General features: G+C 39.1%; 3 protein-coding genes across 6 annotated transcripts; 1 reads left to right on the forward strand and 2 right to left on the reverse strand.

Annotated features, from left to right (window-relative positions):
• The first annotated feature begins 554 nt into the window (after nucleotides 1-554).
• LOC116042495 (trypsin-1) lies at nucleotides 555-22,385 on the forward strand. 4 transcript variants are annotated; one of them, XM_036006747.1, is made up of 6 exons: nucleotides 555-795; nucleotides 17,093-17,243; nucleotides 17,355-17,605; nucleotides 17,728-17,864; nucleotides 18,017-18,118; nucleotides 18,218-18,348. In XM_036006747.1, the coding sequence occupies exons 2-6, from the start codon at nucleotides 17,134-17,136 to the stop codon at nucleotides 18,263-18,265; spliced, it is 648 nt and encodes a 215-aa protein (XP_035862640.1). In that variant the 5' UTR covers nucleotides 555-795; nucleotides 17,093-17,133; the 3' UTR covers nucleotides 18,266-18,348. The 4 variants fall into 4 exon arrangements, with proteins under 4 accessions (XP_035862640.1, XP_031144553.1, XP_031144549.1 ...); XM_031288693.1 differs by lacking the exons at nucleotides 555-795; nucleotides 18,218-18,348 and adding exons at nucleotides 16,844-16,974; nucleotides 22,233-22,385; XM_031288689.1 differs by lacking the exon at nucleotides 555-795 and adding an exon at nucleotides 16,844-16,974.
• On the reverse strand, nucleotides 1,026-7,244 carry LOC116042552 (trypsin-1-like). Its single transcript, XM_031288775.2, has 4 exons — nucleotides 7,118-7,244; nucleotides 5,758-5,894; nucleotides 5,536-5,637; nucleotides 1,026-1,240 (listed from the first exon to the last, which is right to left on the reverse strand). Exons 1-4 carry the CDS (start codon nucleotides 7,173-7,175, stop codon nucleotides 1,193-1,195), a joined length of 345 nt encoding a protein of 114 aa, XP_031144635.1. The 5' UTR covers nucleotides 7,176-7,244; the 3' UTR covers nucleotides 1,026-1,192.
• LOC116042523 (transmembrane protease serine 9) lies at nucleotides 10,486-26,969 on the reverse strand. The gene is made up of 11 exons (XM_031288713.2): nucleotides 26,863-26,969; nucleotides 26,615-26,768; nucleotides 26,271-26,530; nucleotides 25,183-25,319; nucleotides 24,912-25,062; nucleotides 11,891-11,965; nucleotides 11,644-11,794; nucleotides 11,298-11,548; nucleotides 11,046-11,182; nucleotides 10,746-10,847; nucleotides 10,486-10,649 (listed from the first exon to the last, which is right to left on the reverse strand). Exons 1-11 carry the CDS (start codon nucleotides 26,900-26,902, stop codon nucleotides 10,602-10,604), a joined length of 1,506 nt encoding a protein of 501 aa, XP_031144573.2. The 5' UTR covers nucleotides 26,903-26,969; the 3' UTR covers nucleotides 10,486-10,601.
• Between the last annotated feature and the right edge of the window lie 969 nt (nucleotides 26,970-27,938).

A 27,938-nucleotide genomic window follows, 5' to 3' on the forward strand; every position in this document is an offset into this window, starting at 1 on the left:
GTAAATTTAACAGTCTATGATTTTAACTGCATGGCCTCGAGTTATAATATGTTGAGGCGACGGGTCCTCAGGTGGGGCTTTAGTGGTACTGAGAAAAAGAAGAAATGAATATAATTCTGGATTAATGCATGACATAAAATGTCCTTGATTGCTGCTGCTATTTATCATTTTTCTACAAGGTCAGTGGCTGGATATAATAGTTTTAAAAGTCTTAATTGCCATAGGCTAATTGGTGTATTATCAAGTGCCCTGTGCGGGAAAACAATAGTGCGCATGCCCAAACAATGGCACACATTTGATGCCACGTGTTGCTGATTACCTGTTGGCCCGCTGCAATTTGATTGGCTATTTGCCAAAGTACTGTTGTCGTCATCTGCTGGTAGTTGCCAGAAGTTTAGTAATGTAATGTAGTCACCATGAACGTTGTGAAATATCTTCTACAGCACAAAAATAAAAGTCTGCCCTTTGAATAAACCTTGAGACTAATATATCGGTGCCCTCCAACCGCTGGTAAAAAATAAATAAAGAAATCTGTTTTAACGTGAAGTGATTCTCCAGCAAAAAAAATGACAGAGAAGAAGCTTTTTTTTGCTTCCTGTGTGTTATTTGGAGTGGATGGTACCCTGGTCAACAACAGGCTTCCAGGATCTCAAGCATCTTTCGTAGAGGGTTAACGTTACCAAACATGAAGCAGCAGGACAACGCGGTAAAATTGGGCTTGCTCGGCAAAACAGCTAGCTAACATTACCCAAACTGAGGCGCATACGGAAGTGAGCAGCACGTTGAGGAGAACAGGTATGTGCTCAGTCGGATTGTCGCCTGTGTTGAATGTATGGAAAATAGGAAATGGCGCATTATGTAAAATTGTGTAATTTTCTTGTTTTGTGTCTGTCCAAAGTAATTGTTGCCCCACAATTTTCTACCTAACACGCAACTCATGTTTGTTGTATTACTGTAAGTAGGCCTATAACATCAAAGTAAACAGGTCAGTAGCCTAATATAATTGAATGGTTTTCCCATTTTATTACCCGTGTGGATTTGCCAGACAGATCAGAAAGACAGAGAAAGATACAAACTAAAAGCATAGTTAAAATGCAGGTGTTAGACCTATTTTATTTGAATGTCCAAAGTTTCATTGACACAGGATTTTGCAGTATAGAAACCGCTGTAGCTGAGTGTGATTGGACTGGATTCAGTAAGAGGCCATGGTGCTCTGCAGCCAGTCTGTAAAAATGCAGGTCTGATGCAAGAAAGAGGGAAAAGGCATATTTAAAACGTTATGTCACGCCAGGCTTTGGGAATATAGCTTTAATAAAATGATTGCTGTGGGAAACTTTTTTTTCTTCTACACCCTAAAAAACGCTGGGTTATTTTAATAACCCAAATGCTGGGTTAAGGCTGTTGGGTCTTAGGTTGGGTGGATTTGACCCAACGTTGGGTCAAAGATTGTGACCCAACACAATGGGTTAAACGAAAGCGAGGCTCATTATTCCGCCATTTGGCCATTTCTGGACAGAATTCAGGCACCAGGACGTCAACGAACATAGCTCCGGTAAGTGATAGGAAACTTTAAGACGTAAACCAATACAAACAGTGTAGAATAGCCAGACAATTTTAGTGATAGTGTGAACTGAAAGACATGTTAGCATTAACTTAGCTCTGTATGGTTAACCGTAACGTTAGTTCACTTTAGCCAGGACATTAACGTTAGCAATTAACCGTTAGCTCAAGAGTTTAAAACCCATGTTATAGCTAGCTAGCTAACTGCCTCTCCTCTAACATTAGCTAGTAAATCTCTAGTTTTTATATATTGCTATTTTGGTTCCTAACTGTAAACACACATTACTCCTTACACGGAATTAACTAACTATATAACGTTAACGTTATGAGTATTATTTAGCATCCCGAACGTCATGATTGATTGACGCACTTGACAGTGAAGATGACGGAGGCAAATAGGAACGTTAGCGTTAACGTTATGGCCTGAGCTCTCGAACTTTTTATAAAACCTGATAATAACGCAAAAGAGGACAATGATAAAGTAAAGAGACTTGCCCCCTCGTAAGTGTAAGCAGTCTAACAGTTACGAGGTATGTTTGTGTTTAGGTTTATTTCTGTATTGTTAATATGTAGCTAAGGTAATGTTAGCTAACGTTAGCCTAGGCTCGAGTGAGTCAGCATAAAATCAAGCTAGCGTTATTTTACAATAATTACAAGAATAATGAGACAGTTGTGTTTCTACAATATTAGCGCATATATGAATGTAAGTGTATTGTGTAAAGTGACGCTTAATATGGATAAGCTGTAGCAACATTTGCAAAATGTAGAATGTGGATAGTCTGGCAAAGCGAGACTAATGTCGAACTAAAGTTAGCAGTAGCAGCTAGTATTGTCGGCTTGTACTCAAATTCAGTCTGATTAGCATCCCTAGACTTTGTAACCTGTGGTCTGAAGAAAATGCTGTACTATGGAAATACGTATTACAGTATCTTGGGTGACACATGCTTAAATAGGATGGACACAGTTGCGTTTTAAGATTTTTTACTGAATATTTTTTGCTGTTTTTGTGTTTATTTGTAGTCTTAAAAGTGGCAAATCATTTCAGGGATGCTAGTCGGTACTGCACATACTTCACTATGCTGGGCTGCTAAGGGTGTGCATTAGTTCTGTTATAGATTACAGTGTTTCCTTTAGGATTTTTTTTAGCAGTGGGGGCAAGTCATGACATATGCTACTTTATTTATTGCAACTCATCTTAGTAATATGATCTATAATCAGACTTGATATTGCTGTGGAAAAGTTATATCAACTAGTAAGTATACTAAGCAATACAAGATATTGATTTTATAGAATGGAACCTGGTAATAAAGCTGTTATTTTTTTCATATACTTTTAAGGATTCAAGCCCCAGCCCCGAGCCGGCTGCCTGCACACCAGCCCCAGAATTGCCTACAGAGCAACACAGAGTTTCTTTGGAACAAGGAGCAACATTTGTAAGTTCATGGTAATTTATCTTGAATAACTTATTTTTAATTGAGTGAGAAGCTTTTTTAAAAGCTTCACTTTGATTGGGGGACAATTTTGATGTAAGTCAGAGGCATAGTCATGATATTCATATATGTGTATACTTTCTTTCTCTGTTCATTGATCATTTTTATAGAATATCCGTGAGAAGACAGCTGATGGAAAATGCATGGTTAGCGGTCTTGAGGAACAGAATCACATATAAATAATGAAAGACGTGCCATGGTCCGGATACTTGTGTCCCACTTAATTAAGCGCTTTGGAGAGAAGTAAGTATTTTTCACACACAGATTGTTATTATTTTACATTATTTAGTGTGGGCTAGTTCTTCACTAATGTGAACTGCTTATCTCATCCGTTTGATCTGGGACCAGTTAGTGCAATCTTGATTTATATTTTTATTTTATATAATTTTTTTGATGATTACTGTAAAAAAAACTGTCAATATATTGTGTTATGTGGCAGTGTTAAATGCTAATAAAATGCATATTGTTGTAAAGTCCATCTTCAGGTGCAAAGGCTATGCTGGCATCATCAATTGTGGATCAGTTTCCATGCCTGAGGGACTGTCAAGGCACAGGCTATGTAAGTTTTTAACCACACAATAATGAACTGACCTAAAGCAAATGTGACAATCCCTACTAGGGCTGTGACGGTTGGTGAAAAAGCAATGTATCACGCAATATGGGGGTTAATCACAACCCCCTCCTGTTATGAGAGTAGCATGTCAGGTGCCTTAAATCAGTGACAGTGTGGCCGCAGAAGGAAAGCAAGTGGTGAGAGTAGCATTTATGAGTGCAAGAGGAAAAAGAGATAGCAAAGATAATGCAAAGTGAGTTAAAAGTGAACAACAAAACAACAAGCTTCTCAAGACAGGGTGGCTTCATGTGTTGATACTGCGGGTAAAGTGAAGGGAGTTACCCTAAAAAAAACATGGGCTTAAACCTTACAACATATGTTGCAACACAATACGATCATCTTTAGAAAGACAACATCACCCAAGTTTGAGCTTTTTGTGCAGAATCAGGCAGGACATGTAAGGCAAATGCTAAGCTGTTCCATCGTTGGCTCAGCTTTATCCTAATGTTAACTTCAGCTCTTAATTGCAGAGTTGCTTCTGGCTTAGTTATTACTTAATGTGTTTGAATTATTTATTTTTTTAATCATTTTTGTTTACTTCTAAACTTTAGGACGCATGGTTCACCCCAGGGAGAGGGCATAAACCCGCAACAGGCTTTCTGGAAGAGCATCTCCGCAGTGTCTGAAAAAGGCTCCACTCTGGCAGACGAGTAAATCTAACATCCCAAGTGCCACAAGACACCCGAGTCATTTTGCCAGGTACAGCAAGATGTCTTGCTCCTCCATTTCAATCCAATTCATGTTGATGCATTTAGAAGTGGATTTGACTTATCCTCTATCCTGTTTGCAACATACTAAGTACTTCTTACTTGAACTCTATGGGCCAGTTTCATATACAGAGATTAAACTTTTTACATAACTCTTCATTTAATTTTTCTTGTAGTCTAGGGCTAGGCTTGATTCTTGTATGGGAAACCGGCCCACTCTATTAAAAAATTAGATGTCTTAATATGTCACAGCTTGGTAGAACTTATTCATTTCTCTGCTCATCACAGAACCAACTAGAACTCCAGAGCGGGCCATCCAATTGACGGAGTGACTGAAAAATAACATCTGGCCACAGTCCCAGGTTGGCCAACACATGTTGGAGACTGCCATCCATAGGGCACAGTGGATCCGAGCAAATGGGACTTCATCAATGCTAGACATTATCACAGAGTTTCCACGCTTAATGGACACTCACAGGCATGGTGAGCTAGAATCTTACAAAATTACTTGCGTGTTGTGGTGCTGGGATTGTTGTTCGATGTCAACTTTGTGCTAAAGTTTGGGAGTTCATCTAGACTACCGTCTTTCAGATACCAGGACATGAATCAAACACTGTCAAATTAATGAGTGCTCAGATTGCTAGTTGATAGTTCAATGTATGAAGTTTGAGAAATTGTGACTATTTTGTCCGTTTAATGATGTAATAAGTGAATGCACACATCACATGTTTTAAGTCAGAAATTGTAAAATTACTTTTGTATTCTTTTATACAACTTTTAATGTTAACTGAAATAAATTGAAATGTTTAATTTTGTCTTAAGTGATATATTTGGCTTGTAGCAATAAAACCAAAATGCTGGGATGTTATGTGCTTGATTATTTCATAATTTCATCAATACATTTCGTAATGCAAAAAATCGAGTGAAAAAAAAATGTGGGTTGTATTTTTCCAACCCATTTTAGGTAGTATTAACCCAACAACATGGTCATTTTAACCCATTTTTGGGTAGAAAATAATAACCCAACATGCTGGGTCAAAGCCATAACCCAACCCTGCAGGGTTAAAACAACCCAGCGTTGGATTGGTCCATATTGGACCCAGCACTGGGTTACCAAAATAACCCAAGTTGGGTTATTTTTAACCCAGCAGTTTTAAGAGTGTACCTTGGCATAGACACCGGGGTGGTTCTTCTCTGCACACCCAAAGCCCCAGGACACAACACCCTGCAGCTCACCATCACACACAACAGGACCACCAGAGTCACCCTGAGAGTGGGGGAGCAAAGCAGTTTAACTTAATCTATAAAAACGTTAAGTCTCAACTTAGTGCTAAGGTCAAGTCATATACTTTTGTCAATTTGCAACAACAGAGATACGTAGGCCTACCTGGCAGGAGTCTTTGCCTCCCTCGATGTATCCAGCACAGAACATGGCCTCAGTGATCATGCCGGGGTAGGAGTTGTCACAGTCCTCATCAGACAGGATGGGGATTTCCAGGCACTGCAGCCTGTTGCTATCAGCAGCTGTGGAGATGCTCAAGTTCAAGTTATTTTATTTGTCCCCAGTGGGGAAATTTGTTGTGCAGCAGATAGTATAATACAAATCACATACAATTATATCAGCAGCTGTGGAGATACAGAACAAGAGACACAATGTCAAATGAATGATGGACAAACGTAGAATAACAGAAGCTCTGTGTCAGAGACAGTCCCTCTGTCCCAATGCCAAAAAAATATTTAGTGTCCCAAATACATAGTATGCATTTTTGCAGTATGACAGAAATAGCAGGATGTATCCAGTCAGATTTTGCATTATGCAAGCCAGCATGCTTTTCTGGCTATTCTGAGCCACAATCCCTTGCGCAGCATAGATGAGCAAGAGGGTCAAACAACAGGGCCTACATGTCGAGTCAATCCAGTGAGTCCACACGAAGCAAACTAGTCCCTTCCATATACAACCAAACACTGACGTAGCTGTATCCCTTCTCGCCTCGACCACAAATGGCCTCCAGGCCCGTTTGCTTTGCTGTTTGCTCCGGTATTAGCTGTTAGCTCCGCCGTTAGCTCTTAGCTCCGCTATTAGCTGTTAGCTCCGCCATTAGTTGTTAGCTCCGCCATTAGCTGTTAGCTTCGCCGTTAGCGTGTGAAGCTAATACCAAAACTCGTCAACTGCTCTGTGTAACCGAAGCTGCTCTTTTAACATCCCTGCTCTGTGCATTCACATATGAGAGCAGTGCTTGTCTCCCATATCACACTAGTAACTGATTGTCTTATTTTGTTTACAAGTTACAGATGGAGTCTGGAGATGATGCAGGGTACTTATTGTTTACTGTTTACATATTACTTTATACACTTCAAGCTGTTACAGCTAGCTCAGTGGACAGCCTGAGACATGCACAATAAAAAAAATTGCCTTCTGCATTTTTGTTTTGCTTTTCCCTCCATTGTACCAAACCGTGATGTCTGAACTGAGGTATGAACCGTGACTTCTGTGTACCGTTCCACCCCTAATGGATAGATTTAGATACTAAACGTCCGCGAACTTCAAACAACGGAGATGATTTCCTGTAGAACAAATGTAAAACAAAGATGTATATCAGCAAAAGGAGTAAACGTGGAAATGGCTCTGGGTGTGCTGTCATGCTGATTTGAGCACATTCTAAATGTCTAGTTGACCAATCAGATTGTCTGGTCAGATATACTTGTCGTATAATCTGCAATTGTTTCGTAACGTGGTCCGTACTTACACACAACTCCAAGGAGCAGAGCAAATACCAGAGACCTCATGATTGCTTGATGCCACATGGAGATGCAAAGATTTTCCTTGGGTGCTCTGGTGCTGTTGACCAATCAAACCCTCAAATAGTGCTGATGGAAAAACGCTGCCATATATACTTAAGAAAATCCTGCCAAAAAAATGCACCTTGAAAATGTGTGTATTTTAGTTTGATTGGTTGTTGCACTAGCCTGGTGTGAGTACAGTACACTATGTCTTGTACAGGTTGTAATCAGCATCCTGACCTTGACTCGGCCCCAGATGCAGTGCCAGATGGAGCTTCTCTCACAGATTGACTCACTGAGTGGCTCTGGCCTTCCCAAATGAAAACTGCAGGGACAGCGCTCCTATACAGACCAACTACTTCAACATGTATATATGAATTATTGCTCTTTCTCTCAATTTAGCTCAATACAGTTCAGTTCAGCAATTTTAATGGCATGGTGATAATGTGTCATGTCGCGAGAACAATATTGTCAAATTGAAGAGGTGAGTTAAAGAATAAAGAAAATATTTCCTAATAAAACAATTGAAAAGATACATTTAGATGAATTGATAATAATCACTAAAAGTACAGTACACTGAGACAGTAACCTATTTGTCATTTGTCATTCAGTTGGATCTTTTTTCTACTTCGACCCAGTTTATGACATACATCCAAATTTCTACTTTGAATAACATATGTCACATTTGAAAAGAAAGAACATCGCAGTCTATTTTTATCAGCTCTATCTCAGCTTCTGATGTCTATCAGCGAAATGTTGTTCTGTTCATATTCTCTCACAATTAACAACTACAGTGCTGTTATTTTGTCTATTGAATTTGTTTATCGTTCTGTCTATTTCATTCCTATGCAGGGGTTGTTTGCTCTATTAATAAATTGACTTAACTTGACGTGACTTTCGCGGTAATGGGCTATTTGCAGAGCTGATCAAATTTGACAAGGGTTTAGGTAATTGTTTAAAATTAAAAAAACGTATTCATAGGTTATTATTATCTTTAAAATCAGAATCATCATAAAACGACAAATAAAATGAACCCCAAAGTGAGTGAAAGAAATGGTGTGACATTTAGCTGCAATTATGTATTTTAAGATCCAATACGTAATATACAATATTTACAGTATTTAATCCAAAAATGACCACAATATGTCATCAGATATTAAGGAAACATGCTATGTTAAAATACTATCTTCTCTGATAACAATGCTAAAGGCAGGATTTTCTCCTTTTGGAATTTCCATTCCATGACAGAATGTTTTTTTATTTTGGCCTGTGTGTTGTTGTCAACTGCCCATTTTGACACCGGGGTTGCCAGACATGAAACGCAAACGCTCTAAAACAACGAGCTGGCTGCAGCCATGGTAGCAGCGACTAAACAAACTGGGTTAACAGATTTATTTTCCCTGACCTAAAAAAACTCGGCATCTTTCTAAACAGTTGCATGACCATAGACATAAAACACTGGTAAACATTGGAAATGCATTTAAAAGATGGAGGTATCTTAGAGCCCAAAAGGACGCAGAGTTAGCTAATTTTCTCCTGAACAGGTAAGCGTTGAGCTTCATTAATTTATATCACAGCTAACGTAGTAGGAATGGGCATTTTCAGTCATTTCAACATTCATGTGCTCGCATAAAATTATATAGAGTAACGTTACTTAAGTTAGTTACTCGCAAAAAATTGAGACACAGCCGGTGAAGTGATCCCAACTGGTGCGAACGCCGCCATGCTAACACGCTAACTGATAGCAAGCCACGGCTGCTTATAACCATGACAAAAAAACGCAAGTTTGACTTCCTCATAATCAGGGTTTCTGCGGGGTCTTAAAAAGTCTCAAAATTTTAGACCTTAAAAAGTCTTAAATTCGCTCAAGTATTGTGTTCTAGGTCTTAAATAATTTTAAACAGGTCTTAATTTTCCAATGTCCATGTAACGCTATCTCTAATGCTCTTTTTTATTATTGCATGGTGTTGTAGTTCTTTCTTAGACTAGTCCAAATATAATTTTGCTGTATTACGACTACAAATGAGACCAACATGCAACTAATATTGTAGCTAATCAGCTTTTGTGTTATTGGTGCAAGTCTTTTTTGGATTGTACCACAGGCATAAAACGGATTTTATTAAGTGCAAGTTTAGTGATACTTAGCTTGAAAAAAATAAAGAATTTAGGGCTTAGTTGATGTTGCGATAAAGGTCTTAAAAAGTCTTAAATTTGACTTAGTGAAACCTGCAGAAACTCTGATAATGGAAACATGCAATTTAACTTGAAAAACAACCGTGTAGTCTGAATTGTTGGATTGGGACACAGCTTATGTTCTCTCCAGGTCGCTCTGCAATGTATGTAACGTTATGTCAGGGAATATTGTTGTGGCCAACGTTACCATCGCTAGTTTCAAGGTTATGATATGTTGGACAGTAGAATTTCCACTTTATTACAAACTGGCATGCAACCATAATGTGTAATACAGTGTATAGACAAGCTGTATATCGGGGTCTGGAAAGTAGTAGAAGCGAAAATCTGTGCCCTGGGGTACAGATGACCGCGAGCTGGCGGTCTTTTTATCTGCTGTTGCAGCGACGTGTCAGTTGGGCACAAAGCTCCGTAAGGTTGCGGTCTTTATAGCGGTTGTTGTTGTTGTTACGTTTAGCCGTTAAAAGGTGGCTGTCAGCCGGTGACAGAGCTCTGCGAGAGCACTGGCTTTTATAACCGTAAACATAGCAGCATCTAGCAACTCCACTGCGCTGTGAAGTAATGTCTGGCAATGTAAGACTAGCATCTAGCTAACACTGACATTGTGTGACGTTGGGTTCAACATTCGCAACCTGGCAACCCCCCGTGATCCTCGGCGCTCGGGTGGAGGGGCCGGGGGAGACGACTCTCTCCAGTATTTTGAATTTGGACTGCAGTAACCATTTTAAACGCTAGCTGTCAGTATTACATATTGGGCCTTTAATGAATATTTAAAAGGATAAAAGCAAGTAGTACTTCAGATTCTGCATTTGGTGTTGTGTTCTCATGAGGCTTATAAACCAATTTTAACACTAGCTAAAGTATTATAGATAGATTATTAGCCACACTACCTAGGCCGGTGGAATTAGTTTTCAGTACAGTATATAGGCTATTATTAATGATGGTTGAGTAAAACAGAACGAGAAGTTGTTGCTTGATACAAGATCAGAAGAAGTAATTACATTGTTTATTATGTAACCTGTAGAGCAGTAAACAGGTTAACACCTTTGTGAAAAATCAAGTTTGTTTTAAAGTATTGTGATTAAAGTATCATGGTGTAGGAAAACACAGGCAGAAATTGAGAGAGAGAGATGTAATTTGAAAGTCAAGGTGTAAGACTTTATTGACTCAGATGGAAAATGGCTGCACATTATTCAAAACTCAACAATACTGAAGTTAGAATGATGGAATAAAGTGAGCATGGTGATCGCAGGATCAGACTTAATAGGTGGCCATGGTGGTCTCCAGCCACTCGTTGAAGAGGCAGACCTGTGAATGGAGACAGAACAAGGTTTTAGGTCTTAACTGGGCAAGAAAGTTTCAAACAGCTATATTATTCAATGCAAAGACATATTTCAGGTTTACCTTGGCGTAGACACCGGGGTTGTTCTTCTGAGCACATCCATAGCCCCAGGACACAACACCCTGCAGCTCACCGTTGCACACGACGGGGCCACCAGAGTCACCCTGAGAGAGAGAGAGAGAGAGAGAGAGATATGATGGCATGCACTGCAGTAAAGTTGAAAACACTGTGCTGTATTATACTTAATATTCATAACTCTAACTAGAGAAAGAGAGAATAACTACATGTAAATAAAATTCTGGATTTGCAACTAAGATGCACTGGTCTATGATAAGGACTGCTGCAGAGTCCTCTTGTTATACCTGGCAAGAGTCCTTGCCTCCCTCCAGGTATCCAGCGCAGAACATGGACTCAGTGATCATGCCAGGGTAGGAGTTATCACAGTCTCTCTTAGACAGAATGGGGATGTCCAGGCACTGCAGCTTGTTACCGTCAGCAGCTACAATGTGTAAAACCAAGTATGGGTGGAACAGGTTTAGAATAACACAAATGAAAACAAAATGTTGCCCTGAAACATTGTGTATCTCCTAGCTAGTTAAAATGTAGTTACTCACTGGAGCTCATGGTGTTGCCCCAGCCGGAGACTTTGCACATGGTGCCAGCAGGGGCACAGCTGGTGGGCAGAGCCACAGGCTTCACGTACTGGTTGATGGTGGCAGGCTTGCTCAGCTTGATCAGCATGATGTCATTGTCGATGTTGTAGGAGTTGTATTTGGGGTGGCGGATAACACGGGAGGAGCTGATGAACTGCTCGTTTCCCTCGGTGACCTTGATGTTGTGCTCTCCCATACGCACCTCCACACGGCTGTAGAGACAAGAGAGGATGAATGACAGCTGAGTTTCATGATGCCTGTTAAAGGCAGATGGATTCTTGTCTTTATAATTTTACATGTGACATACGATTTGTAGCAGTGAGCAGCAGACACAACCCAGTTCTTGTTGACCAGGGAGCCACCACAGAAGTGATAGCCAGAGTTCAGAGACACCTGATGGGCCTGGGAGTAGGGCGTGCACTCATACCCTCCGACGATCTTGTCATCCTCGGTGGCAACTGAAAACACAAAGGAGGCCAAATAGTCAGCGACAAACAAACTGACCGATTTTTGAATTCAGTGATCAGAACACAAGCAGAAAGACACATGCTTACAAGCAGCTCCGATGAGCAGAACGAAGACCAGAGACCTCATGGTTGCTGTGTGATCCTGTTGATGAGAGACTTCACCTGGAGTCCTGGCTTATATGGAACGGCTCCTCTCCTGTTTCCCTGCTGAACACACCCCCAAGGTTATTTTTGACCAATCAGGATCCTGTAAAAAATTATTCTGGGTATTGGAAAAGCAAATATTTCGTTGGCTGTCGGGTGGTTTGTTCTCAAACTGCATGGCTGAATATGTATTTATGAATCTTTTAAGAAGTATGTTAAATTATAAAGTAGTGCTATTGGAGAAATTAGCATTTAAAAGCATTTTTAAATTCAATGTAGCAATTGTTCATATGACGTGGATTGATCGATTTTGGAGTGCATAATGCCTGCATTTCCTTTTTAAAGTAGTATTTAGTAAAACTACAATTTCTCTTGGTATCTCTGCATTAGCTAGTTTACATGATATATATTTTTAACTATACGTTCCATGTGTCATTTATGCAGAGTACACTATATTCGAGAAATTGGTCGGGCTCTACTCTATACGTGGGATTGCATCGTTACATGTGTTATAGCACAGAATGTATTTTCTAATAGTTTACCCTGACATGGATGGATTTGTGCTGTGAAGACATGGTTGCAGCTCTGCAGATGGCCTGGTTCACAACCACAGTTGTTGAATGTGGCTTTCACAGGAAAACCAACCCACATGTCTTTAGATAGAATGAATGCTCAAAAAATGGTTGATTCAGTGAAGTGGCAAGAGACAAACAACACCAGGAAACAAAATCACTTAGGGCATTTTCACATTGACATATATATATATAATGGACCAACAGATCCCGTTGCTCTGGGCGGAGACCAGTGAAGGATATTAGAAGCACTTTTCCGGTGATGGCTGAGCGTTACTGCGCAGCCTCCAACTGAGAGAGACGACGTAAATGTGACGTGAGCAACCTGTCTGAAAGTTGTAAGTCTTCTGGTAGCTGTGCCAAGAGAAATCTCAATCATTCTGAATCTTGCAGAGACGGAGAGCATAGGTATATGTAAGGAGATAACATAGGCACAGGCTAATTATTGCTAACTAAAATGCTAGTTAACATTAGTAATTACACTTAAACAGCTAATGTGAGATGAAACTGCCTGCTCGCTTCTCCTGTACTGTACGGTAATTTCTCTACTGTGCGACAGTAAGTTGCATGGTTATGACACAATCGTTAGCTTATTTTTACAAAAACGTCTGCTACGGAGCCATAACGTGAGGTACAAGGTAATGGAGCCTTTTATACATTGTTGTGTTTCTTTAAAAATAAACAATGGACAAATAGTCTTTAAACGCTTCAGATGTAAAGTTATTCGCTGTCAAAGTGGTGCCAAAATGAATGGCAGTCAATGGAATGCTAACGGGAGGTGATGGCTTGGTAGCATCAAAATGGCGCCATAGGAGCTACGTGGTCCGAGGACAAGCTTACCCCCTTACATTTTCACACCTGAATGTCCGAACCAAGGTTCATGTTTTTGTTACATTGTATACATTTGATCTGGTAAGTTTTGGTTTCACACTGCAGTTATGCAAGCGCACTAAAGATCTATACGTGACAAAACTACGTCCTGCCGTCATCACCAGGGACGTCGTTAGGCCTATTTTAGGGTGGCTGAAGCTACCCCAAAATGTTCCTAAGCCCCCCCAAATAATAAGAAAAATAATAATTAGATTTGTTGTTTTGTTTTTTGTTTTTTTTTTTTACAGTGCACTGTATCACTCACTACGTGGAATCAATTTTCCTTCACCATTCACCTGTTGGTGTCGTCATACACTGCAGTCTTGTTTTATTTTTATTTCACAAACTGTCAACTGGTCGAAATGGCAGTGTTTTAGAGAGAGGCTTACGAGGGGCCGCTCGCACGGTAACGGTATGTGGATGAACGAGGTAGAGAGTTACTGAAGAGAGAGAGCGCCAGGCAGCATTAAAACAAAGCAGTAAATCAGAGAAATAAAATGTTTTCGCTGATTTATGACTCAAAATGCAGCTGTAGCAAGTATCTCACTATCATTAACGTTATCCAAATTCATAATTAGAAACAACAAATAATATATCCAGCTACAAAAAAGCCGGAAAGTCGAAAGTTAGACAGAAGTACAAAGAGTCAATGGCTATGAAGATGATACACCGTCTTGTCTCTTCTCATTGGTTTAAACTGGCAGCTTTCAGAATGCTGCAGGGTGTGTTGCAAGTAGCTGCAGGATTTATCTTGTCTCGTCGCAAATCTTTGGTCTGGACTTGCTACCGCACACACAGTGAGGTAAAGATAAAGGAATATTTTAGTTGGCTATAGAAAACAATAGTCTAGCTAGTGTAAACGAGTGAAATACAAGAAATAGCTCGCCTAGTAAGGTATCCGAAGCTCTCTATTCTTTACCATTAATATAGCCTGCTATCTTTATAGTATTAAAACAATATCAGTCCCTAAATATCATAGTGTCACTGTTAATGCTATTGTACCAGTATATTCTTCAATTCATTGAACAAATGGATACTGGAAGATATTTTAGGAGAGAGAGAGAGAGAGAGAGAGAGAGAGAGGCACCAAGGCATAGCCTAAACTAAATTATTTCATGATATTTATTATATATGCTTGATTCTGACCAACTTAACTTTCTGCATTCCTTTGCTGTTATAAATTGAACAAGTATGTAGATGTTGCCTAAATGAAGACTAGGCTATATATGAGCATACATAGATACATACATACATACTAGAACTTTTATTCATCTCGCCATCAGGTTATTAAATTCAGACGTACTTTAAATCCTTGTCAACCATATTGCAACGAGCTAGTTCAGCGTATCATGCCTGACTGGAGTAGTGTGTTTTTCTTTAGGAGTGGGAAGGGCAGACAGCATGTTGCCTGTTTCGTCATTTGGGCTGCCTTGTTGAGTGCAGTTGCACTGAGAACATTATATTTCACATAATTTAAGCTCTTTTTTTAAAAAAATTAAATAGGATTAGTCCAACGAATCGTTCGGTTTGTAATGCGCACCTAACTGAAAGCCTCGTACCGAACGGTTCAATACGAATACGTGTATCGTTACACCCCTAGTAATTAAATTTTATCTTATTTCTTATTATCTTATCTTATTATATCTAGGTCTTATTTTGACCTGCAACTTATCTAATAGAGAGAGGAATTAGGTATGGTATTACTTTACCACACATTTACACGGGCAGGTAGATAGCAGTTAAGTCTTAGCCTAAAGAAGAACTCAGCAGTAGCACAGTCTGGCCTAAGTAAATCCCCCCCATGCAGCTTTGATGTATCTAAAAGCTAACTTTAGAGTTTGTAAGTAAGATTTTGCAAGGGAAAGTTTTGCATAGCCTCGGGGCTAAGCCCCCCCTGTCTTTCAATCCTAGTGACGTCCCTGGTCATCACATAGGCCTACGTGAGCTGCGTCTCCAGATACTTATAATTGATTGGTTTGTAGACGGGCTTCCCCGTCCTCTCGTATCCTCTCTCTGTGTCAGAGTTTTTTCAACTGACTGCTGCTCTCCCCTACTGCCGCGGCTCTTTTTGTTTTGTTGTGTTGTTGAGAAGCAAGACACGGGAACTTTCTTTCTGGAGCATTTATTCAGAGACAAACGGAAACCTACACTGAACGTTTACTACCACTTAACAAATAAACTGCTGATGTATTCTCTGTCCTGATAGCTGACAGCTGTCTGCTCTGAGCGCATTCACCGTCACTCACTCTCTCATGTAGCCTACACACTAAGCACCGAGCTATTCCTTAAAGGAGCTTCCCCGGTCTTCTAACACAAGGAGAGCCTGCCAGAGCTTCTTGTATTTGGTCCGAAACATCCAAAAAATGCTTTCACACTATAAACGAACCAGACCATGGCTCAGTTTAGTCCGGACCGAGACCACCTCTTTTTATCGGACCAAAATTTGGTCTTTTGATCCGGTCCGGGGGAGGTTTCACGCTTGTAATTTTGGTTCGGATCAAACTGAAAAGTCCGAAAGTCCGGACCAAATGAGGTAGGTGTGGAAACGCCCTAAATCACCTAATTACTATACAGAATTACCAGTAAGGACACCTCAGTGAATACAATTTAAATGGGATTGCATTTTTAGGTTTTAGTGTCATTGTCTTCAAAGTAATCTGATGATGTTTTTTAACATTGTTACAGTAAATGTAGATTGAAGAATAAGGGTCAATACAAAGAAGTATAATCAAAATCAAAATTTCTGCAAAAAATCTGCACAGTCAATTAACCTGATATCTGTGTTAAAATTCAGCGCAGATCTGCTGTTGGTGAAGTTTGAGTGCGGCTGTTTAGATGTTACAGTGGAGCAGCTGCAATTTCACATGATAAATATGCATGAATCACATGCATATTTGTGGAAGAACAGGTGCAGTCTGAACATTCAGAATCGACTCAGTGTTTAGAAGGATAAATTAGATTCCACTGTTTTCTTTATTAAACTGGCATTTGTGATAGGATGTATCCTCGCTTTTATAGATGTGCTTAATATACACTGTTCCAGAGTTGCACAATAGTTACTGATTTGTAAATTGTCAGAAAGCAATCAAATATGTCAAACAGCGATTACAAAAATGCCATGGACTACTGTATTATTTTTCCAGTATGGTCATTATTCTGAGTTGAACACAAAAATGAAGGTCTCTAAATGGATTAATTTCATTATAAAAATATACACCCATTATGTGCCAGTTAGGCTTATTGTAAGTAAAGTTTCATGCACTCTTAGATTACATCTTGGCTGACTGCTCTAGTACTGATTAGTCAGTCGGCCTTGAGTAAAGGTATTCTGTGAATAATCCAGCTGTTTCAGCCATATTGGGTTTAAAATTATCGGATCACAGGCCTGTGAGTCCTCCACTTCCTTGAAATGAACCACCCTCATCTGGTGGTCAGTACCTCACTATCAAGTTTTTATTTTGATTGGCATTATCGGACCAATCAGGCAGCTTGGAGTGTATATAAACATGGATTCAGGTGCACTGACAGGATCATACACTGCAGCCATGAGGTCCCTGGTCTTTGTTCTGCTCATTGGAGCTGCTTGTGAGCGTGATAAAGTACTTTTAGAGCAGGTTGCCTTTCATGCATTGTGCATGTTTATATATTAACTATACTGCAGCAAACTAAAAACTATTTCTGGCTGTCTTACGTTTGTTTTCAGTTGCCACGGAGGACGACAAGATCGTGGGTGGGTATGAGTGCATGCGCCACTCCGAGCCCCATCAGGTGTCTCTGAATGCTGGGTACCACTTCTGTGGGGGCTCCTTGGTCAATGAGAACTGGGTTGTGTCTGCTGCTCACTGTTCCAAGTCGTAAGCACACTCTAGATATTTTTAGGCCTCACATATTCATCTAAAGGGGGGAATTAACAAAAAACAAGCATCCATCTATTACTATCTTTTACAATCTTCTGTCTCTTTCAGTCATATTGAGGTGCGTTTGGGAGAGCACCACATCAGAGTCACTGAGGGCAGCGAGCAGTTCATTAGTGCTTCCCATATCATTGAACACCCCTTTTTTGACCGCTTCACTCTTGAGAATGACATCATGCTGCTTAAGCTGAGCAAGCCCGCCACCCTTAACCAGTATGTGCAGCCTGTGGCTCTGCCCACCAGCTGTGCCCCTGCTGGCACCATGTGCACAGTCTCCGGCTGGGGCAACACCATGAGCTCCAGTGAGTAGAAAACCGTTATTTCACACAAACTTAGATTTCTGGGCCTGTGTCCTAAAAATCTGCCTACAATCTCCAACAATCCATCCCTATTGCACACTTCCCCTTTTGTTGTCTTGCTGAAGCTGCTGACAGCAACAGGCTGCAGTGTTTGGACATCCCCATCCTGTCTGATGAGGACTGTAACAATTCCTACCCTGGCATGGTCGACCACACCATGTTCTGTGCCGGATACCTGGAAGGAGGCAAGGACTCCTGCCAGGTGTGTATCTCTGATTTTCTATCACTATATTTTCAAATTGGACTATATTTTTTCACTTCTCTGTAATTCAAATTTGCTTAATTGCCATTGCATACCATAATTACTTACAGTATCGCAAAGGTTCACATTATGAGTATAATATTCTCTCTCAGGGTGACTCTGGTGGCCCCGTTGTGTGCAACGGTGAGCTGCAGGGTGTTGTGTCCTGGGGCTACGGATGTGCTGAGAAAAATCACCCAGGTGTCTATGCCAAGGTATCATTTCCCTACATCAACTAAAAAATATAACTATTGCCCTTAATCTATGTTATGTTACACTGCAACAAACGGTATAATATCTTTTATAATTTTCAGGTGTGTGTGCAGACTGAGTGGCTGCACGACACAATGGCCAGCTATTAACTGCACCATTTAACCTGCACATCAGACACATTGACTCTTTTTTGCTGGAGTTGAAGTAAAACAAATAAAATGTTTGAACTAAATTGTTGTTTCTTTTGTGCACTTATTACTTCCTATCTATTTTAAATTGTCTAATTAATGTAACAAACATAGATGACTTTATTTAGACATTCTATAGAGGTTTTCAGCAGGGTGCAAAGATAAGCTTTTGCTCTTAATAAAAATAAAGATAAAAGCAAAATAAGTGACATGGATATATATGTATTTTCTTATTTTATCCATTGGTCATGAGTTGATATCTATAAAAACTTATTTTATTTATAAATATATATAATATAAATATAAATATAATATTTATAAATTTATTATTTATATAACTATCACTTCACCATCTCTTGTATCAGCATTTAAAGAAATATAATTAGTTCACTCTGAGACCAGCAGAACAGTGGTGCAATATAACCTTATAAATGTATGACCACCAGTAATGGTTCCACTTTAGTAGGCTTTATATGCCCAATATTGACTGAGAGAAAAAACTAATTCACTTTATTATATCTGTTATATCTGTTCTATGAAACGACTTGCCTTAGGATCTCTTGCTGGGTGAGCCAATATCATCTAAGTCACTTTCCAAAACACATCTTTATTATTAGGCATTTCTAATTTTTCTATGTTTACTTTTTATTGTTTCTTATTTCCAATATTCATTCACATTGTATTGCACTGATGGCACAAGTCTGTGCCAATAACCTTTCTACCTACCTCTGTGTACACAATGTTCATGTACGTGTACTTTGTGGGTATTTTCCATTTATGCTACTTTATACTTCTACTCCTCTACATTTCAAAGACAAATATTGTACATTTTACTTTATTACTTTTATTTGACAGGTATGGATACTAGTAAATGTAATTTTACATACAAAATGAACGTATATATTATGATTTGTTATTAAAGATTAAAGGCTAGGCATACCCACACAGGTGTTTTCAGTTATGTTACTGTTTGGACATCAGGTTGGAGTTGTGCAAAGCTATACTGGGTCACCATGTACTAATAAGAAGGATAAAGTTTAAACTTGTCCCACAACAAAACGAACTTATGCACAAAAGATTAAAGAAGTATCAAATTTCGGGAGTTAGCGGCTCTCTTTAATACTCTAGAATAGTCCATTTTGCATAATGAGTACCTTTTACTTTTGATACTTCAAGTTTACAGTTTTCCTGGTAATACTTTTGTGCTTTTACTCAAGTAGAATTTTAAATGCAGGACTTTACTTTTTAATTGTGGTATAGCTACTTTTACTTAAGTGAAAGATCTGAGTACTTCCTCCAACACTACTTTCTACCAATTTGTTGAAAAGCGCCTTTTAAAAAAATATATTAGAAAGGTTATTGGGTTTTTTTTTCAAGGCAGCTTCATGCCTCATATCTGAAAACAGGTGCTGAGAAACACACAGCTGTGAGATACTGTGTTCACACATCTAAATATAGAGATGGCTTGTGTACCTTTGCAATCTGACCAAAGAAACAGCGGTGGATTCGATCCTTTACAAAGAAATAAAGATAGCGATATTAAATATCCACTGAAAAACCTGCATTCAAATCTTTAAGTAGGTAGTAATATAACTGCTCATTGTGAAAAATGGTCCCCTTACAGACTTGCGATTTAATTATTGATGTTTTTATATAGAGATGAGTTGGACAAAGTGGTGCTGAGTCAAACTCCATATACTAGCAATACATCATATTTTAGAGCTAGATCGTTTATTTAGCATCTAAACCATATTTCTGCTGAGTAACTCCATCTGATAATGAAGTGGATTAAAAAAACAACCCTTTCTCTGAAATGCAATTGAGTAATCTAAAGTATAAAAACTGTATGACCATCACTGTATTTCAGCACAGTGCCTGCAACTCAGAACTGCACATACTTGGATCTTAATCAGGAGATTTCATAAAAACAATAATTAAATGTTCAACCTCTCTGTCATCATGCTAGTCAAGTTAAAAGCCACCCCTAATATTAATAAAACACTGAATTTAACTGTGATTGTTAATTTTATGAGAAAAGTCATGTGTGGCATTAAGAAGCATGTAGTAATGATGTAGTAATTTAGTTTAATTTCACACAAATACTTTAATTTGATAGCATAACCAAAAACCAGGTTTCAACTAACTAGGTATTGCAAATAGGCCTAAGCCTTGTTTTTACTTTTAGTGGAATAAATAAATAAATACATAACACAGGAACCAATATGATCCATATTTACACTTTCGCCTATGCTTTCTGAATTTGCAGACAAGAAAGCCATCCTTAATTCTACGATGAAAAGTGTTTTTTTATGTATTTCTAATAATGAATCACCTAACCCCAAAATCCTGCTACAGAGATTGGCCCCTCGCTGACCAATGAGGACGGCCAGAGAGCAGGGCAGCTCTCCTGACTGTGGATATAAACCAGGGCTCCAGGTGAAGTTCTATCATCAACAGGATCACAAGCAAACCATGAGGTCTCTGGTCTTCGTTCTGCTCATTGGAGTGGCTTGTGAGTGTGAAGTTTTTATCGAGCAGATTGCCTTTCTTTCTACTAACAGTCTGTTGGCCTTTATCCCAGAACTTAGTTCAGAATAACCGTAGCATCTCCTAGAAGCGAGGGTTTGAATTAGAGAACAGCCGATTGATTTTTAACCATCATCAGTACCCACTCTGGGGTTTGACTAAAAATGCACAAAAAGAACATTCTGCATTCAAAGAGATGTCTGTTAACTAACTTGTTGCTGATGTGTGTGTGTGTGTGTGTGTGTGTGTGTGTGTGTGTGTGTGTGTGTGTTTTCAGTTGCCACGGAGGATGACAAGATCGTCGGAGGGTATGAGTGCACGCCCTACTCCCAGGCCCATACGGTGTCTCTGAACTCTGGCTACCACTTCTGTGGTGGCTCCCTGGTCAACAAGAACTGGGTTGTGTCTGCTGCTCACTGCTACAAGTCGTAAGCACATTCCTCATGTTTTCCAGGGTTATAGGTCTGATTTACTTTATTTTCTTACCTGAGGGGTATGCAGATACATTTTTAATGATCATCTTTTTCGTGTTTTGTCACTTATCCCATGTTTTTCAATTGTTTTTAGCCGTGTGGAGGTGCGAATTGGAGAGCACAACATCAAGGTCACCGAGGGAAACGAGCAGTTCATCAGCTCCTCCCGTGTTATCCGCCACCCCAAATACAACGCCTACAACATCGACAATGACATCATGCTGATCAAGCTGAGCGAGCCCGCCACCCTCAACCAGTACGTGAAGCCTGTGGCTCTGCCCACCAGCTGTGCCCCCGCTGGCACCATGTGCAAAGTCTCCGGCTGGGGCAACACCATGAGCTCCAGTGAGTAATAACTCGTCCATTTTGCTCTCAACATGTACGTTTTTACTGCAGTGTAGCTCCAGTTTCATCTTGTTCCTTCTCTTTTGATCTCCAGCTGCTGACGGTAACAAGCTGCAATGCCTGGACATCCCCATTCTGTCTAAGAGCGACTGTGATAACTCCTACCCTGGCATGATCACTAACTCCATGTTCTGCGCTGGATACCTGGAGGGAGGCAAGGACTCTTGCCAGGTATGTAGTTCAGTGTTCATGCAGGAATACAGCAATAACTGTATGAGATTCTTGGCATGGTTTGTTGGCTTTTATCAAACCTTGCTAAGTCGTTTTACATTGTACGCTCTCTCTCTCTCTCTCTCTCTCTCTCTCTCTCTCTCTCTCTCAGGGTGACTCTGGTGGCCCCGTCGTGTGCAACGGTCAGCTGCAGGGTGTTGTGTCCTGGGGCTACGGATGTGCTGAGAAGGATCACCCCGGTGTCTACACCAAGGTAACTTTAAAAATGAAAATTGAATCAACACACTGTGTCCAGTTTATTCTGCAATGCTATGTTGGTTCACTGTTTTAACTCTGGTCTTCTTCATTTTTAGGTCTGCATCTTCAAAGACTGGCTGGACAGCACCATGGCCAGCAACTAAGTGATCCAAACAAGCAGGTTCAGTCAAGCAGCTCAACATCTTTCGCTGTTTATGTTCCATCTTTTGTACTGACAATATGACAAATAAACAATTTAAAGCAAATCATTCTTATCTTTCTTATGTTATTTCATTGCTATTATGACAGACTTCTCAGTCCCACCATCACACTGCACTACATTACTGGTTTGAAATAACATGATAAATAAAGCTTCCTAATAGTAGCTGTTTTAGTTATAAATATACATGTACATTTGTCCTATCATGTATTGATAATTATCACTTTACCTAACAATGAGGGCTTAAAAGTAAAACTAAATTCATCAAGTATTTTTTTTTTTATTAAAAGACATTAAATATCAATATACTTCATTAAAAGGTAAAAAATGAAAATCACATAGCAAATGGGTGTCTCATCCACTGCCTTCTATTTCATGACTTAACAAATGTCAATGTGTTATTTATTTCCATGACATAATTGTGATTGCTGTTGCCTTGGACCCATCCTCCAAAGTTGCAAAGTTCTAAAATGTTGCATTTAATTTGATGAATTTTAAGGCACTTGCATTTTATTTTGATTACATCGAAATTATTGTTGTTATTCTTTTTTGCGTGTTGGTGGAAATGCTACTCCCATCGCTGCAACATGTTTAAAATCAACGCTTCCTCCTCAAAATTAGGTTATATTCTACTAAATGGCTTGCCTGATACAATACAATAATAATCTTGCCTTTCTGCAGCCTTGTGTAAATTGTAATATCTACCGTACACCCCTTCCACATTAGGATTTCACTAACCCTACTACCATATACTACCCATACTAACCCTCTTTAGTATTTGAATGGATTTATAATGCAGCTGGATAGACTGCAGGTGCTTCTGTATTATACAGTACTAGAAATCTCACAACTTATTAGAGGAGATATGTCTGCTGTGATTGTTGCCAATTAATAATTCAACTTCATTTCCCAGCATTTGAAGTATGAATATGATATTATGAATGGATATGCAAAATGATTTTGAAAAGGGATACTTAATGTATACATTAGTCATTAATTTACTAATCTGTCTTCCTGCTAAGCCTTAACTTCAAAAGCTTTTTATTTAAAAAAATAATGTAACAAAAGAAACAAAACTTGTAGTACAGTAGAGCAACACCTTTTTTTTTTTTAGAAACCTCACAGAATAAATCCCCCAGCACACCATCAAATATTTTCATATTCATTTCAGACTGGATATTGCTCTTCAAAGAGGTCCTTGGTTTGAATGAACCTATAACGGCATCTTAGGAGTTTTGCAGGCATTAGCACACTTTTGTTTGTATCCAAAAGCAAAATCCATTTGAAAAAAAAAAACGACTTTAGACTTTGTCAGAATAAAGGGAAATATTGTCAAGAAATCAAATTACTTGTTTGAAAAGCATGAAGGAAATAGTGTATTAGTCATCTTCAGCCACATGACTTTTCAACTGCAAAACTTTATAAGGGAGACCTTCTGCTGAGGAAACAAACTGTTCTTTTCTTTGAGTTTTGCTGCCAGCAGATTTTTGCTTAAGAAAAGACTCAAGACCAAGTTCTCAGTTCTGAATGAAACTCATTGAACACACTTCAGTGGAATTCTAACTCCTTTTAAGCTGATTGTCGTATAGCCCAGCGGTTCTCAAACTTTTTTCAATAATGTTCCCCCTCTGACATATTTCTTCAGCCAAGTACCCCCTGACCAGCGCAAAACATTTTTGGTAGAAAAAAAGCCTATATACTGTAAAGAGGTACAATACTGCGCTTCGCCAGCAGTGTCTGATTTAGTAAACAACAACCTTGTAACTGAAAAACATTTAAATGTTACATTTCAAATGTTTAGAATCCATCCATAAAGTCATTCATTATCATAGTATAATTATTTAAGGAATTATGCATGATATTTTTAAATGAATATCTTTTAGAAATCTCATGAACCCCTGCAGTACTCCAAAGCACTGGTATAGCCTACTGACTTTGATAAATGGGGTGTTGCAACATCTGCGCCCTTCCTTCCTTTCCACTTCAGGTGTATAAAGCATTCTGCACTCAGGAGACAGAAAATCTAATTGAGGGAAATATTTGTGTATTCAAACAAACCAATAACTATAGACTGACAAAACCTTTTCAACAATATTCATGCAACGTTTGAATGTTAAACACCAATGCTATTCACTCGTTATCAGATGAAAGCAACAGCTTGTGTCTAATTTTGATGGAAATCTAATTTTCTTTTACAGTGTACTGGCTGTGGTTTATATTTGTTTTGGTGGAAATGTCACTGAATTGAAACAAAATATTCAGAAAACAGTAACATAGTTGCTCAAGAGCATCTGCACTGGGAGCAGATGCAGCTCTACAGTATTGACAGCAATAATGAACACAGTGATACATCATAAAATGGTAGATTTTATTGATTGTGCCCTGATTTCACATCTCTTTTTCTCTCTCTCTCTCTCTTTCTCCCACTGTTTCTCCTTGTGTCTCTCTCTCTCTCAGTCGCTCTCCCGCTGCTTTTCTTTTCGACACTACCCACCACCGTCTCTGTCTCTTTCAATTTCAATCTCCCTCTGGTTTCCTCTCTCTCACATAGTTCTGTGATGGGAGATCACAGCCTAGGAGTATGTGGAGAGAATATCGTTGATCCAGGGCATCAGAGAGCACACTTTGGTGTAAACGCCCGGGTAGTTGGGTTGAGCACAGCCCTGGCCCCATGAGACAATACCCTGCAGCTCCCCGTTACACACCAGAGGACCACCAGAGTCACCCTGAGCAGGGGAAAAAGAAGAGTTTATTCCTTCCATCATTTCCTCCCATTACATTTTGTTTTACATGTTCACAGACCACCAAGAATGTATTTGATGTGCTGTGTATTTGTGTGGAAATACCTGACAAGAATCTTTTCCTCCTTCCAGGTATCCAGCACACACCATGCGGTCAGTGATCATGCCGGGGTAGGAACCATCACAGTCCTTGTTAGACAGAATGGGGACTTCCACACACTGAAGGTAAAATGGGTTGAACACTGCAGATAAGAGTGAGACACAAAGTTAAAGAGGAGATAGTTTGATCAATGTTTATTTTATCATATACTTATCAGACATTTGTGGCTATCTCCAAAATGTTAACTTTTATGGAGCAAAGAAAAAGCAACTATTTGGTCAATTATCTGTCATAACTGACCGATCACTAAACCCCCCTCGATTAATGATGGTCCTTTGTAGCTTAGCAACCACAAGCAAGTAATACAAGCCTGTCAAGCTTTGGATTTAGATATTTAGCCTCTTTTAACTAGCTATCTAGTAGACATCAAGTAAATATTTAAAACCATTTTACTGGCTTCACTTGTTTTTTAAGAATTGGCTGAAAACATTAAAAGTCAGCTAGAAACCGTTTTCAATTCACAGAATTGTTAGCATTATGCTATATTATCTTAGTAATAGCTTGAGCTGATTAATCTCATAGCGATAGTCGTAATTTTAGCTTAGCAGAAAGAAAGGTTTTGTTTGTCTTGTGTGTGAAACTGAAGACCCATTATTTTAAAAAAAATACTAAAAAGTTGTAAATCACCATTAAAGGTTCTAGAAATCTGGTTGGGGGGATTTGTTAGACATCAAACACTTTATATACAGTGTTTGCACTCATACAGGGTTTCCTCTAGTCCAAGGTGGTAAGCCACCAATATCTATTTGCATATTGTCTCATCTTACTGTCTGATTCATTTTTTATTTCATAAAAGTTTGATATTTTTTTCTTATAGTAGCTAAGGGGGTCAGCAGTCAAGAAATGAATTTACTTAATGGTTTATTAAAGGCTTTTGTTATAATGTGTTTTTAAAGCTATGGAAGGCCATTAGTGTAATAAAGTGTCAGATTTTGTTTCGTCAGGTATAATCTGAACAAAACATTGAGTAACAATAGGATCACAAGAGAATAAATGTTCTGTTATTATGAGCAACATTGTTTTGCCCCCTCACCTTGATCAGTGTAGATGTTCCCCCATCCAGACACCGTGCACATGTCCCCGGGTGTGGGGCAGGCTTTGGGCAGGGCTACAGGCTTGACGTACTGGTTCACAGTGACAGGGTGCGCCAGCTTCATCAGCATGATGTCGTAGTCTAGGGTCTTGTAGTCGTAACTCTGATGCCAGTAGATGGCATCAACTGACATGTACTGCTCCGTGCCCTCGTTCTGCCAGATGTGGTTGTCTCCCAAGACGGCAATCTGTGCCATTGGGCTAAAATAGTCGACAACATTGTCGTAATCCTCGTAAACATACAGTTCATACAGAAACATTCCAATACATTAATCTAATACAAACTTTTGCCAGCAGTGGGCAGCAGAGACGATCCACTGTTCATTGATAAGGGAGCCGCCACAGAAGTGGTAGCCGACATTGAGAGACACCTGCCAGGGTTTAGAGTGGGCTGGACACCGGTAGCCACCTACAATCCTGTCATCCGTAGGTGCTGCAGCTGTGGTGTAAAGGGAATACAAAATGATTTATGTCTACCATAGTTAATTCTTTTTTACCTTTAAACTGTTGGACACACTGAACATGTGCTTCACCTGCAGCGCCCAGAAGTGTGACAACAATCAGGCCAATCATCGTGACTGACTCAAACCTTCCTACGACCAGACTGGATGTGAATGATCACTGCATTTATACATAAACTCCTCCGTGTATTTCCATGCACACCCAATTCCCCCCACCCACTTCCCCAAATCTCCTCCCGCCCCAAACCCTGCCCTGAAAAATAACCTTATCTTCTTATGTGCCACGTTCATCCTTTCAGTTAATAAGTGAGCCACATCTTACATATTATTGGCCTTGCAGAGTGTTTTCTGTACTAATTTTCTGCACCTATCACCTAAATAAATGTGCCTATTTGTTTTATGGGTGACACGTGTTACTCCCTTTTTAGCAGACACCACTATGAATTATTGTAACCAGCCATATTATGTTACTACATCTTGGTTGAATACAATAGAATAGAATAATTTCATCAGCACTAATCAGAATCAGCTTTATTGGCCACGTAAGGGTGTACAAGGAATTTGACTCTGGTTTTTGGTACTTTTGTCAATGTATGTGCACAGAAATAGACATACTGTAACATTAAAAACAAGGACTATATATATATATATATATATATATATATATATATATATATATAACCATTTGTATTCAGCTTTGTTTTCCTTGTTTTTAGTGTTACGGTATGTCTATATATATATATATATGTATATATATATATATATGTATATATATAGTGCAAAGACGCGGTTGGATTTGGCAGTATTAGAGCTTAAAGGCTGTTGATTGCTGTCTGACACAGAAACAGAAAAACATCATGTTGTTTTCTGCTTCAGAGACAACAGGTGATTTCTTTCTCACCTGTCTGGCTTTTATTCAAGGTCAACTAGAAGTGGAGACATAAAACAGCACATTCATTTATATCATTTTTTTCTTAAACAAAATTATGATTCATAAAATCAGAATCAGGTTTATTGCTAAGTAGGTTTTTACTTACAAGGAATTTGCCTCGGTGTTAGGGTTATACAAGTAAATACAAGTAACATGTTAAGAGGAAATAAAATTAAACAGTCAAGAACATCAATATTAGGATAGAATTATTACAATA

The sequence above is a fragment of the Sander lucioperca genome, chromosome 10 (assembly GCF_008315115.2).
Source record: "Sander lucioperca isolate FBNREF2018 chromosome 10, SLUC_FBN_1.2, whole genome shotgun sequence".
Classification (NCBI taxonomy): domain Eukaryota; kingdom Metazoa; phylum Chordata; class Actinopteri; order Perciformes; family Percidae; genus Sander; species Sander lucioperca.

Bases quoted from the DNA above. Each gene is read 5' to 3' on its own strand.
- LOC116042495 (XM_031288681.2), top strand. From the start codon at position 20,681: ATGAGGACGGCCAGAGAGCAGGGCAGCTCTCCTGACTGTGGATATAAA. The intron at 21,649-21,742 runs GTGAGTAATAAC...TTTGATCTCCAG, and splicing joins GGGCAACACCATGAGCTCCA to CTGCTGACGGTAACAAGCTG. The intron at 22,133-22,232 runs GTAACTTTAAAA...CTTCATTTTTAG, and splicing joins ACCCCGGTGTCTACACCAAG to GTCTGCATCTTCAAAGACTG.
- LOC116042552 (XM_031288775.2), bottom strand. From the start codon at position 7,175: ATGTGGCATCAAGCAATCATGAGGTCTCTGGTATTTGCTCTGCTCCTT. The intron at 5,638-5,757 runs GTAGGCCTACGT...CCCCACTCTCAG, and splicing joins GAGGCAAAGACTCCTGCCAG to GGTGACTCTGGTGGTCCTGT. The intron at 1,241-5,535 runs GTACACTCTTAA...TTCTTGCATCAG, and splicing joins ACCCCGGTGTCTATGCCAAG to ACCTGCATTTTTACAGACTG.
- LOC116042523 (XM_031288713.2), bottom strand. From the start codon at position 26,902: ATGATTGGCCTGATTGTTGTCACACTTCTGGGCGCTGCAG. The intron at 11,549-11,643 runs GTATGTCACATG...TTGTCTCTACAG, and splicing joins GCTGCTCACTGCTACAAATC to CCGTGTGGAGGTGCGTATGG. The intron at 10,848-11,045 runs GTATAACAAGAG...TCTCTCTCTCAG, and splicing joins GAGGCAAGGACTCTTGCCAG to GGTGACTCTGGTGGCCCCGT.